The 13,666-nt window shown below is 54.6% G+C and overlaps 1 protein-coding gene across 1 annotated transcript; it reads right to left on the bottom strand.

The window, feature by feature from the left end:
* Window positions 1-1,594: 1,594 nt before the first annotated feature.
* On the bottom strand, window positions 1,595-11,623 carry hsd17b10 (hydroxysteroid (17-beta) dehydrogenase 10). Its single transcript, XM_087985225.1, has 5 exons — window positions 11,548-11,623; window positions 8,310-8,474; window positions 7,099-7,263; window positions 3,923-4,051; window positions 1,595-1,720 (listed from the first exon to the last, which is right to left on the bottom strand). Exons 1-5 carry the CDS (start codon window positions 11,569-11,571, stop codon window positions 1,595-1,597), a joined length of 609 nt encoding a protein of 202 aa, XP_087841351.1. The 5' UTR covers window positions 11,572-11,623.
* Window positions 11,624-13,666: the final 2,043 nt, after the last annotated feature.

Here is a 13,666-nt window from a genome sequence, read left to right as displayed (position 1 = left end):
CTCCCTTTAATATCCCACCCAGTCTAATCCCACTGTCCCCCCCTCACTCCCCGCTCCCTTTAATATCCCACCCAGTCTAATCCCACTGTCCCCCCCCTCACTCCCCCTCCCTTTAATATCCCACCCAGTCTAATCCCACTGTCCCCCCCTCACTCCCCGCCCCTTTAATATCCCACCCAGTCTAATCCCACTGTCCCCCCTCACTCCCCGCTCTCTTGAATATCCCACCCAGTCTAATCCCACTGTCCCCCCCCTCACTCCCCCTCCCTTTAATATCCCACCCAGTCTAATCCCACTGTCCCCCCCTCACTCCCCCTCCCTTTAATATCCCACCCAGTCTAATCCCACTGTCCCCCCCTCACTCCCCGCTCCCTTTAATATCCCACCCAGTCTAATCACACTGTCCCCCCCTCACTCCCCGCTCCCTTTAATATCCCACCCAGTCTAATCCCACTGTCCCCCCCTCACTCCCCGCTCCCTTTAATATCCCACCCAGTCTAATCCCACTGTCCCCCCCCTCACTCCCCCTCCCTTTAATATCCCACCCAGTCTAATCCCACTGTCCCCCCCTCACTCCCCGCCCCTTTAATATCCCACCCAGTCTAATCCCACTGTCCCCCCTCACTCCCCGCTCTCTTGAATATCCCACCCAGTCTAATCCCACTCTCCCCCCTCACTCCCCGCTCTCTTGAATATCCCACCCAGTCTAATCCCACTGTGCCCCCCTCACTCCCCGCTCCCTTGAATATCCCACCCAGTCTAATCCCACTCTCCCCCCACTCAATCCCCTCTCCCTTCCTTGAATATCCCACCCAGTCTAACCCCACTCCCACCCCTCACTTCCCGCTCCCTTGAATATCCCACCCAGTCTAATCCCACTCTCCCCCCTCCCTTTAATATCCCGCCCAGTCTAATCCCACTCTCCCCTCACTCCCCACTCCCTTCAATATCCCACCCAGTCTAATCCCACTCTTTCCCCCCCCTCACTCCCCGCTCCCTTGAATATCCCACCCAATCTAATCCCACTCTCTCCCTCACTCCCCGCTCCCTTTAACATCTCACCCAGTCTAATCCCACTCTCCCCCCTCCCTTTAATATCCCGCCCAGTCTAATCCCACTCTCCCCTCACTCTCCACTCCCTTCAATATCCCACCCAGTCTAATCCCACTCTTTCCCCCCCCTCACTCCCCGCTCCCTTGCATATCCCACCCAGTCTAATCCCACTCTCCCCCCTCACTCCCCGCTCCCTTTAATATCCCACCCAGTCTAATCCCATGCTCCCTTTAATATCCCACCCAGTCTAATCCCACTCTCCCCCCTCACTCCCTGCTCCCTTTAATATCCCACCCAGTCTAATCCCACTCTCCCCGCTCCCTTTAATATCCCACCCAGTCTAATCCCACTCTCCCCCCTCACTCCCCGCTCCCTTTAATATCCCACCCAGTCTAATCCCACTCTCCCCACTCCCTTTAATATCCCACCCAGTCTAATCCCACTCTCCCCCCTCACTCCCCGCTCCCTTTAATATCCCACCCAGTCTAATCCCACTCTCACCAATTGTTACCATTTCTCCGCGTTGCACCCTTTACTGCCCCTACCTGTGGAGCGTACCTGGTGCGATGGTGACCACTCGGATCCCTTGTGGTGCCAAGTCCCGGGCAATGGGAAGGGTCATGCCCACAATACCACCTTTAGAGGCTGAATAAGCTGCCTGTCCGACCTGGAATCGGGGGGAGCCGGGGTTTGGGGGAGGAGTAGAGAGAGAATTCGAGTCAAATGCTTCCAATCCACAGATAGACAGACGAACAGGCAACGTTTCTGACGGCCGCTCTAGGTCGGTCAGTCACGTTTCCCCCTAACACCCCACCACGTTCAGTTTTGGTAAAGCCCCCCACCAAGTTCAGTGTGGGTAGTCGTCGCAGCGGACTGGTAGGCCTGACATATCAAACTCAGAGGCTGTGCCCCTCAGGATCAGGTAAAAGCCCGAGACCCTGCCCGCTCCTCTCCCTGATTACCCTCCGACGTGGATCTCCAGGATGCCGAGCGGCCCCGAACAGGAAGTCAAGGGGGGGGGGCTCAAACAGATTCTCCTCAATCACATCACATCAAACAAATCCACCTGCATCACAATTGCCTTCTCTCAATGGGATCATTTTGTACGCATTTTGGTCACCGAGTTGAGACCAGAAGGCGTAGCGCGGTGGGAGGTTGGGGTGCAGTGTGGGTGGCATTGTGGAAGTAGGCCATTCAGCCCATCATGCCTGTCCACCATTCTACGAGATCGTGGGTGATTAGATCATCCTCAACTCCACTTTGCTGCCTTTTCCCCAATAACTCTCAATTCCCTTCCTGATTAAAAATCTGTCTGTCTCAGCCGTGAATGTACTGAATGACGCAGCACCGACAGCCCTCTGCAGTAAAGAATTCCACAGATTCACTCTCCTCAGAGAGAGAAGAAATTACTCCTCATCTCTGTCTTCAATGGGCGACGCCTTCCTCTGAGATGGTGGCCCTCTTGTCCTAGACTCTCCCACTCAAGGGGGAACAACCTCTTCACAACCCCCCTGCCAAGTCCCCTAAGTGTGGTTCAATAAGGTAGCCTCTCATTCCTCTGAACTACAGCAAGTACAGGCCCCAACCAACTCAACCTCTCCTCACAAGGTAGTCCCTCCATCCCCAGGATCAGCCGAGTGAACCTTCTCTGGACTGCCTCCAAGTACCACGGTACATCATTCCTTCGATAACGGGACCCCAAGCTGTGGTCCCAGCTCTGGTCTGACTGGTCCCTAGCAAAATGATGGCTCCAGATCCCACATGCTGTTCACTGGCAGCTGGGAGTCTGTTCATGCTGGTACCTTTGCTTAATCTCTCTTTAACAGGGGAGGCAATGGTCTAGAGGTATTATCACCAGACAACTGACCCAGAGACCCAGTGACATTCTGGGTCCCAGGTTCGAATCCCACCACGACAGATGGTGGAACGTGGATTCGATAAAAGCCTGGAATTAAGAGTCTCGTGGTGATACGCTGAAGCACAGCAACGTCTCTGCTTCCTCATGAGGCGAAGGAAATTCGGCGTGTCCACAAGGACTCCTGCCAATTTTTTTTTATGGATCCATCACAGCATGGTACGGCTACTGTTCTTCCCAAGATCGCAGGAAACTATAGAGTCACAAACACGGCCCAGTCCAGTGTTCTATGACACCGACTATATTTCCTGCCGCCTTGGGAAAGCAGCCAACATAATCAAGTCCCCTCCCACCCCAGTTATACACACTTCCACTCTCTTCTGTCAGGCAGAAGATATAAAAGTTTGAATGTACGGACGACCAGGTTCAAGAACGGTTTCTTCCCCACTGTTATTAGACAATTGAATGGACCTCCCAAATTTCAGATTTAAGTATTGATCGTGCTCTTCGCGCACCTCCTGTGCGGCCGTAACACTGTGTTCCTCAATCTGTTCTAATTCCCTAACCCACTTTGTCTGGTATGATCCGCCTGTACTGCACGCAAAGCAAAACATTTCACTGGATCCTAGGTCCACGTCACAGTCATTAAATCAAATAACGACAAATTCATTGCCAATTGTTGGAAAGACCCATCAGGTTCACTAACGTCCTTTACAGAAGGAAACCATCATCCTTACACGGCCTGGCCTACACGCGACTCCAGACCCACAGCTATGTGTTTGACTCTTAACTGCCCTCTGGGCAATTAGAGATGGACAGTAAATGCTGGGCCCCAGCCAGCAATGCCCAGATCCTGTGAATGAATAAACCCTCAAGCCTGTGTCGTTGCCCACCAGGCTGGGCTCATGCTGTGTCCTTTACCCCGTTGCCCTGAATGCCAGCAGGCACCCAGGGTATACACGATGGGTGACTAGGAAAAGGCAAGGGCTGGGAGTGAGGATCAAGGTAAGTTACCTGTCCATCGTAGGCGGCCACACTAGCTGTGTTCACAACTACACCCCGCTGACCGTCTGCATCTGGTTCATTCCTGCCCATCTCGGCGACAGCTAGGCGAATCACATTAAAGGTTCCTGCGATGTTTACCTGACCGGGAACAAGAGAAACCGGCGGTGAAACGGCTCGGTTGGGTTCACTGTTTTACACAGCTGTTTGAATCGGCACTCAGACCAAATGCCACCAAACCACACCTACGATCCGGTCGCTGTTCCTCTTGCCCCCAGCTCCACATTCCTATATCGATGCTGCCTGGCGGATCGATTAGAGGTGGTTTCACACACACCTGGAGCAGGTGGGCCATGAACCCAAATTTCACCAGTCAGACATAGGGCCACTTCCATTGTGCCACCAGGGCCCTCCCAACATCCTTCAATATCCCACCCAACGTCATCTCACTCTCCCCCCTCACTCTCCCAACATCCTTCAATATCCCACCCAACGTCATCTCACTCTCCCCCCTCACTCTCCCAACATCCTTCAATATCCCACCAACGTCATCTCACTCTCCCCCCTCACTCTCCCAACATCCTTCAATATCCCACCCAACGTCATCTCACTCTCCCCCCTCACTCTCCCAACATCCTTCAATATCCCACCAACGTCATCTCACTCTCCCCCCTCACTCTCCCAACATCCTTCAATATCCCACCCAGCGTCATCTCACTCTCCCCCCTCACTCTCCCAACATCCTTCAATATCCCACCCAGCATAACGTCACCCTCCCCCTCAATCCCCACACCCTTCAATATCCCCACCCAGCATCATCTCACTCTCCCCCCACACCCTTCAATATCCCCACCCAGCATCATCTCACTCTCCCCCCACACCCTTCAATATCCCCACCCAGCGTCATCTCGCTCTCCCCCAAAGCCCTTCAATATCCCCACCCAGCGTCATCTCACTGTCCCCCCCACACCCTTCAATATCCCCACCCAGCGTCATCTCACCCTCCCCCCGACACTCTTCAATATCCCCACCCAGCGTCATCTCACCCTCCCCCCCACACCCTTCAATATCCCCACCCAGCGTCATCTCACCCTCCCCCCCACACCCTTCAATATCCCCACCCAGCGTCATCTCACCCTCCCCCCCACACCCTTCAATATCCCCACCCAACGTCATCTCACCCTCCCCCCCACACCCTTCAATATCCCCACCCAGCGTCATCTCAATCTCCCCCCTCACTCTCCCCACCCAGCGTCATCTCATTCTCCCCCCCACACCCTTCAATATCCCCACCCAGCGTCATCTCACTCTCCCCCCCACACCCTTCAATATCCCCACCCAGCGTCATCTCACTCTCCCCCCCACACCCTTCAATATCCCCACCCAGCGTCATCTCACTCTCCCCCCCACACCCTTCAATATCCCCACCCAGCGTCATCTCACTCTCCCCCCCCACACCCTTCAATATCCCCACCCAGCGTCATCTCACTCTCCCCCCCACACCCTTCAATATCCCCACCCAGCGTCATCTCATTCTCCCCCCCCTCACTCCCCACACTTTTCAATATCCCACCCAGCGTAATCTCACTCTCTTCACCCCTCACTCCCCTCACCCTTCAATATCCCACCCAGCATAACCTCACTCTCCCCCCTCACCCTTCAATATCCCACCCAGCGTAACCGCACTCTCCCCCCTCACCCTTCAATATCCCACCCAGCGTAACCTCACTCTCCCCCCTCACTCTTCAATATCCCACCCAGCGTAACCTCACTCTCCCCTCTCACTCTCCACACTTTTTCATATCTCACCCAGCGTAATCTCACGTCTCCCTCTTCATTCCCCACATCCCACCCAGCATGATCTCAATCCCTTCTCTTCACGTCCCACATCCTTTAATAAGAAGTAACAAAGAGGATTGATGAGAGCTGAGTGGTGGACGTGATCTATATGCACTTCAGTGAGGCATTTGACAGAAGTCCTCATGGGAGACTGGTTAGCAAGGTTAGACCACATGGGATACAGGGAGAACTAGCCATTTGGATACACAACTGGCTCAAAGGTAGAAGACAGGGTGGTGGTGGAGGGTTGTTTTTCAGCTTGGAGGCCTGAGATCAGTGGTGTGACACAAGGATTGGTGCTGAGTCCACGAATGATTGAACTTTTATGTAAATGATTTGGATCAGAACATAGGAGGTAAGGTTAGTAAGTTCGGACAACACCAAAACTGGAGGTAATGGACAGTACGGAAGGTTACCTCAGAGTTCAATAGGACCTTGACCAGATGGGCCAAGGAGTGGCAGATGGAGTTTAATTCAGAAAAATGTGAGGTGCTGCATTTTGGAAAGGCAAATCAGGGCAAGACTTATTTACTTAATAGTAAGGCGCTGGGCAGTGTTGCTGAACAAAAGAGACCTTGAAGTGCAGGTTCATAGTTCCCTGAAAAAGGAGTCGCAGGTAGATAGGATAGTGAAGGCCGCATTTGGTACACTTTCCTTTATTGAACAGTAATTGAGTGTAGGAGTTGAGAGTCATGTTGAACTGTACAGGACATTGCTTAGGCCACTATTGGAATACTGCATTCAATTCTGATCTCCCTCCTATAGGGAGGATGTTGTAAAACTTGAAAAGGTTCAGAAAAGATTTACGAGGACATTGCGAGGGGTGGAGGTTTTGAGCTATAGGGAGAGGTTGAATAAGCTGGGGCTGTTTTCTCTGAAGCATCGGAGACTGAGGAGTGACCTTATAGGAGGTTTATAAAATCATGAGGACAGGGTAAATAGACAAGATATTTTCTCTGGGATGGGGCAGTCCAACACTAGAGGACATAGGTTTAAGGTGGCAGGGCAAAGTTTTAAAAGGGATCTGAGGGGCAACTTTTTCACGCAGAGGATGGTTCATGTATGGAATGAGCTGCCAGAGGAAGTGATGGAAGCTGGTACAATGACAACATTTAAAAGGCATCTGGGTGGGTATAAGAGCAGGAAGGGTTTACAGGGATGTAGGGCCAAGTGCTGGCAAATGGGACTAGATTAATTTAGGATATCCGGTTGGCATGGACGAGTCAGGCCAAAGGGTCTGTTTCTGTGCTGTACAAATCTGTGACTATTCCAACCAACGTCTCCCCCAGCTCCCCACACCCTTTGAATTCCCCACATATTAACTCCTCCTCTGATCATTCCCTGCTTACATTGATCACTCTCTGGAAGTCCTCGAGACTGTGAGGAATGTCCTTCTTGAAGTTGTAGGTTTTCACTGCCACTGCAATGCCTGCGCAGTTCACTGCGATGTCCAGGCGACCAAATTTCTCCTTCGCTAGGGCCACGGCACTTTTGACGTCTGCCTCTGATGTGACCTGAGAGGAAGGCAATGTAAACCAGGGTGAGGCATTGACTTTCTCCAGCCAGCATAGCGTTCGGGCCCTTTAACCACTTGACTGGCCCAGCTATATTGCTGACTGTGCTGGGGAGCAAGTTACACAAATCCCTGACAACACAACAGAGAGTACAAGTGCACAATCCTTTACCCGAAATGCTCGGGACCAGAGTAGATTAGATTAGATTACAGTGTGGAAACAGGCCCTTCGGCCCAACAAGTCCACACCGACCCGCCGAAGCGAAACCCACCCATACCCCTACATTTACCCCTTATCTAACACTACGGGCAATTTAGTACGGCCAATTCACCTGACCCTGCACATCTTTGGATTGTGGGAGGAAACCGGAGCACCCGGAGGAAACCCACGCAGACACGGGGAGAACGTGCAAACTCCACACAGTCAGTCGCCTGAGGCGGGAATTGAACCCGGGTCTCTGGCGCTGTGAGGCAGCAGTGCTAACCACTGTGCCACCGTGCCGCCAGCTGGCTTTTGAAATTCAGAAATTTTCTAATTTCAGAACAAGTGACAGTTTGATGGTGAAATTTTAAACAATCTTACCAAAACAGCGGACGCACAGAGTAAAATGGGCCCTGAAACAGAATTGAGGCCTGCCAGTGCTGAGCCACACCCCCACACATCTGAGTGACACACATCGAGTGGGTGTGGAGTTGAGTTAACTGTTTGCACGCCAAACAACTTAGTTAATGAGAAAAAAAATTTCACCAATAAACCTTCGAATTTCGGAGCTTTACGGATTTCGGATAAAGGTGGGAGGGCAAAGTTTTAAAAGGGACCCGAGGGGTCTGTACAACAAACTCAGAGGGTCAGTGCCAAGGAAGCGCTGCACCGTCGGGGGTGGTCAGTGCTGAGGGAGCGCCGCACTGTCAGGAAGGGGGTCAGTGTTAATGGAACACTCTACTCACGGAGTGCACATCTATCACACTCATAACAATACCCTCCCAACATTCTTATGGAGTCAATCCCCATCAGCCGGAGGGGGTGGGGGTGCTTGCTGTCCTTACATCGGTTGGTGCAAAAGCACAATTCTCGCCCAGTGCCTGGGCTACACTGGCTCCTTCCGATGTCGGTAAGTCCACAATCACGGCTCTCATTCCTTGCTGCACCAGCCTCTCAACAGTTGCTCGGCCGAGTCCAGAAGCCCCTCCTGTCACCAATCCGACCAAACCCTGTGGGGGTGGAACAAGGCAAAAATACCCAATAAGATCAGTGGAAACACAACTTTAAGCGACAGCTTTCGATACTTACTGTGCCTCTACTCAGACATTGGGGTCTCACTCCTACCACCCATACAGAAGATTGTAGGTTTGAATCCCTTCCCAGTAGCCCGAGGCTCTATTCCAAAGCTTGTCACAGCCAAAGTAGTAATTATTTTGGCCTTTAGCATTGTTATCAGAAAGACAATAGCTGAAACATACGTAGTATCATCACACAATAACAACATCACAGCAACCAAATCATCTCGACTGTATTCTGGATGTCGGCTGAGGATGAATATCCACCCGGGGACACACAGGAAAACCTTAACTCTTCTTTTTTCTCATTCCAATAGAGGCTGAGGGCTGCTGAACATCCAAAAGTGACAGATGTGCAGCGATGGCCTCACGCCTGTTACACAGGAACAGGAGGAGGCCATACAGCCCTCACCTCACGCCTGTTACACAGGAACAGGAGGAGGCCATACAGCCCTCACCTCACGCCTGTTACACAGGAACAGGAGGAGGCCATACAGCCCCACCTCACGCCTGTTACACAGGAACAGGAGGAAGCCATTCAGCCCTCACCTCACGCCTGTTACACAGGAACAGGAGGAGGCCATACAGCCCCACCTCACGCCTGTTACACAGGAACAGGAGGAAGCCATTCAGCCCTCACCTCACGCCTGTTACAAAGGAACAGGAGGAAGCCATTCAGCCCCCCGCCTCACGCCTGTTATACAGGAACAGGAGGAAGCCATTCAGCCCCCCGCCTCACGCCTGTTATACAGGAACAGGAGGAAGCCATTCAGCCCCCCGCCTCACGCCTGTTATACAGGAACAGGAGGAAGCCATTCAGCCCCCCGCCTCACGCCTGTTATACAGGAACAGGAGGAAGCCATTCAGCCCCCCGCCTCACGCCTGTTATACAGGAACAGGAGGAGGTCATTATTCCTGATGAAGGGCTTTTGCCCAAAACATCGATTTTCCTGCACCTCGGATGCTGCCTGAACTGCTGTGCTTTTCCAGCATCACTCTAATCTAGCCCCCGCTTCACACCTCTTACACAGGAACAGGAGGAGGCCATTCAGCCTCACGCCTGTTACACAGGAACAGAAGGAGGCCATTCAGCCCCCGCCTCACAACTGTTCCACAGGAACAAGAGGAGGCCATTCAGCCCCCGCCTCACACCTGTTCCACAGGAACAAGAGGAGGCCATTCAGCCCCCGCCTCACACCTGTTCCACAGGAACAAGAGGAGGCCATTCAGCCCCCGCCTCACACCTGTTCCACAGGAACAAGAGGAGGCCATTCAGCCCCCGCCTCACGCCTGTTCCACAGGAACAAGAGGAGGCCATTCAGCCCCCGCCTCACGCCTGTTCCACAGGAACAAGAGGAGGCCATTCAGCCCCCGCCTCACGCCTGTTCCACAGGAACAAGAGGAGGCCATTCAGCCCCCGCCTCACGCCTGTTCCACAGGAACAAGAGGAGGCCATTCAGCCCCCGCCTCACGCCTGTTCCACAGGAACAAGAGGAGGCCATTCAGCCCCCGCCTCACGCCTGTCCCACAGGAACAAGAGGAGGCCATTCAGCCCCCGCCTCACGCCTGTCCCACAGGAACAAGAGGAGGCCATTCAGCCCCCGCCTCACGCCTGTCCCACAGGAACAAGAGGAGGCCATTCAGCCCCCGCCTCACGCCTGTCCCACAGGAACAAGAGGAGGCCATTCAGCCCCCGCCTCACGCCTGTCCCACAGGAACAAGAGGAGGCCATTCAGCCCCCGCCTCACGCCTGTCCCACAGGAACAAGAGGAGGCCATTCAGCCCCCGCCTCACGCCTGTCCCACAGGAACAAGAGGAGGCCATTCAGCCCCCGCCTCACGCCTGTCCCACAGGAACAAGAGGAGGCCATTCAGCCCCCGCCTCACGCCTGTCCCACAGGAACAAGAGGAGGCCATTCAGCCCCCGCCTCACGCCTGTCCCACAGGAACAAGAGGAGGCCATTCAGCCCCCGCCTCACGCCTGTCCCACAGGAACAAGAGGAGGCCATTCAGCCCCCGCCTCACGCCTGTCCCACAGGAACAAGAGGAGGCCATTCAGCCCCCGCCTCACGCCTGTCCCACAGGAACAAGAGGAGGCCATTCAGCCCCCGCCTCACGCCTGTCCCACAGGAACAAGAGGAGGCCATTCAGCCCCCGCCTCACGCCTGTCCCACAGGAACAAGAGGAGGCCATTCAGCCCCCGCCTCACGCCTGTCCCACAGGAACAAGAGGAGGCCATTCAGCCCCCGCCTCACGCCTGTCCCACAGGAACAAGAGGAGGCCATTCAGCCCCCGCCTCACGCCTGTCCCACAGGAACAAGAGGAGGCCATTCAGCCCCCGCCTCACGCCTGTCCCACAGGAACAAGAGGAGGCCATTCAGCCCCCGCCTCACGCCTGTCCCACAGGAACAAGAGGAGGCCATTCAGCCCCCGCCTCACGCCTGTCCCACAGGAACAAGAGGAGGCCATTCAGCCCCCGCCTCACGCCTGTCCCACAGGAACAAGAGGAGGCCATTCAGCCCCCGCCTCACGCCTGTCCCACAGGAACAAGAGGAGGCCATTCAGCCCCCGCCTCACGCCTGTCCCACAGGAACAAGAGGAGGCCATTCAGCCCCCGCCTCACACCTGTCCCACAGGAACAAGAGGAGGCCATTCAGCCCCCGCCTCACACCTGTTACACAGGAACAGGAGGAGGCCATTCACCCTCTTCTTGGTGTCTGTAACACAGAAACAGGAAGCCATTCAACCCCTTCCTTGAGTCTCTGGGAGATTTAGATGTTGAAAAATTCACCTCCTGGACACAACAGAATGACCTGTGTTGACATCCTGTGACCTTTGACCCTTGACCTCGGGACCAGGTTTAGCACACCCACCACCTTGAGACGACTTTTCTTTCACTTTCGGCGGCAATCCTTCTCCTCTTCTCGCAGACCCGGAGTGCTGAAGCATTATTGATGTCAATATTGTGTTTCCCTCACTCCCACCTAATCCATCTCCTTCTCGTTTACCTTCACTGTCCGCAAGGGCGCCATCTTGACCTCTCACTCCCCTTCGCCGCTGCCGACCGACCGCCCAATCACAGCGGAGGGGGCGGAGCTTCACCTAACAGCGACCTCGGTATGAACCAATCGGAGCACTGTTCCGCTCAAGCTTCATTATGACGTGTAGCTTCCTCTGACCAATAATAGAACGTCCCTGGCTCCAGCGACTCACCAATCATAATGTGGCGCGTATTCTGACCAACCATAGGGCGTCCGGGTTACCGGGACCCACCAATCATAACGCGGCCCTTCCTACTGACCAATAGCAGGGCAAGCCTAGCAAACCGGTCCCGCCAATCATAACGCGGCCCTTGCTGCCGGCCAATAGCAGGGCCGCCCTGGCAACCGGGACTCGCCAATCATAACGCGGCGACTAAGCCGATCCAGCGGAACGCGCCGCTGAGCGCCAGGGTTTGACCAATCAGCTTGCGTCACGGCCATCCACCATTGACCAATAGGAGGACTTCATCCGGGCAGCCAATCAGCTCGACGCGGTTTCCCTCCCATTAGAGCGCGTGTGCTCGAAGAAGACGAAGCCAACAACAACAACAACAACAACAACAACAACAACAAGGGGGGGGGGGGGACATGTTGTAAAACTGAAACAAAATGGGCTCCAATGGAGGGGGGGGGGAAAGTGCTGATGGAGGGTGCACCATTGGACGAGAGACTTGTTAAAGTTGTTTAAAAAACTTGGACAAAGGGGTTGGTCCCGAAGTGAGTCCCATTGGCAGAAGGTTCCAGAACAGAAGAGGACACGAAAGGCCAAGGTGAAGGAAGAAGGTCAAGGAGAAATGGCTCCATCGCAGCTAGCAGTCCCTGAGAGGGCGGCCGAGGCGGGGCTCAAATGAGGCTTTCTGAAGGAAACTGGAAGGGGGAAGAGGGTTGTGGGAAGGGAATAGCCTGGACAGAATGGGCCAAACGGTTCCCTTCTGTGCATCCTCTCCTAACCTCATTCCCTGAGCAACTGGTTCCAGTACTCTCCCCTCCCTGTCTCTGTCACCTCCTCCTGCCCCTACAACCCCCGCCTCTGCATCCCCCCGCCTCTACACACACCTCCCTAACTCTGTCACCTCCGCCAGCCCCCTACACCCCCTCCCTGTCTCTGTCACCTCCTGCAGCCCCCCCCCCCACCCTCTCCCTATCTCTGTCCCCTCCTCCAGCCCCCCCCCCACCCTCTCCCTATCTCTGTCCCCTCCTCCAGCCCCCTACACCTCCTCCCTATCCCTGTCCCCTCCGCCAGCCCCCTACACCTCCTCCCTATCTCTGTCCCCTCCTCCAGCCCCCTACACCCCATCCCTATCCCTGTCACCACCTCCAGCCTCTACACACACCTCCCTATCTCTGTCACCTCCTGCAGCCCCTACACCTCCTCCCTATCCCTGTCCCCTCCTCTAGCCCCCTACACCCCCTCCCTATCCATGTCACCACCTCCAGCCCCTACACCACCTCCCTATCTCTGTCACCTCCTCCAGCCCCCTACACCCCCTCCCTATCTCTGTCACCTCTTCCAGCCCCCACACCCTCTCCCTATCTCTGACACCTTCTCCAGCCCCTACACCCCCTCCCTATCTCTGTGCCCTCCTCTAGCCCCCTACTCCCCTCCCTATCTCTGTCACCTCCTCCATCCCCTACCCCCTCCCTATCTCTCTCCCCTCCTCTAGCCCTTACACCCCATCCCCTCTCTGTCACCTCCTCCAGCTCCTACACCCCCTCCCTGTCTCTGTCACTTCCTCCAGCCCATACATCCCCTCCCTACCTCTGTCATCTCCCCCAGCCCCAACACAAACAACAGTTTCTCTTCACCTTTAAGGGATACTGATGAACCAGGTGGAATTTTATAAAAACTGACAAGTATTTTCACTGCTTTCAGTAAAATCTGGAACTGAAAGTTAAGGTTGGGGTTTGCAGTGAAAGTGTTTAATCCCAGATTGTGCTCGATTGCATTTAATCCCTCACTATCTGGCAGGGCAAGATTTTGTCCCAGAGAATTAGTCTGGGCTTCTGGACTCAAGATTAGAGTGGTGCTGGAAAAGCTCAGCAGCTCAGGCAGCATCCGAGGGGCAGCAAAATTGACATTTTGGGC

Source organism: Chiloscyllium plagiosum, unplaced genomic scaffold (assembly GCF_037043375.1).
Source record: "Chiloscyllium plagiosum isolate Xiang-an unplaced genomic scaffold, Cpla_swu_hap1 HiC_scaffold_51, whole genome shotgun sequence".
Lineage (NCBI taxonomy): Eukaryota > Metazoa > Chordata > Chondrichthyes > Orectolobiformes > Hemiscylliidae > Chiloscyllium > Chiloscyllium plagiosum.
Note: the sequence above shows the minus strand (reverse complement) of the source record. Positions and strands in the feature narration are given on the sequence as shown.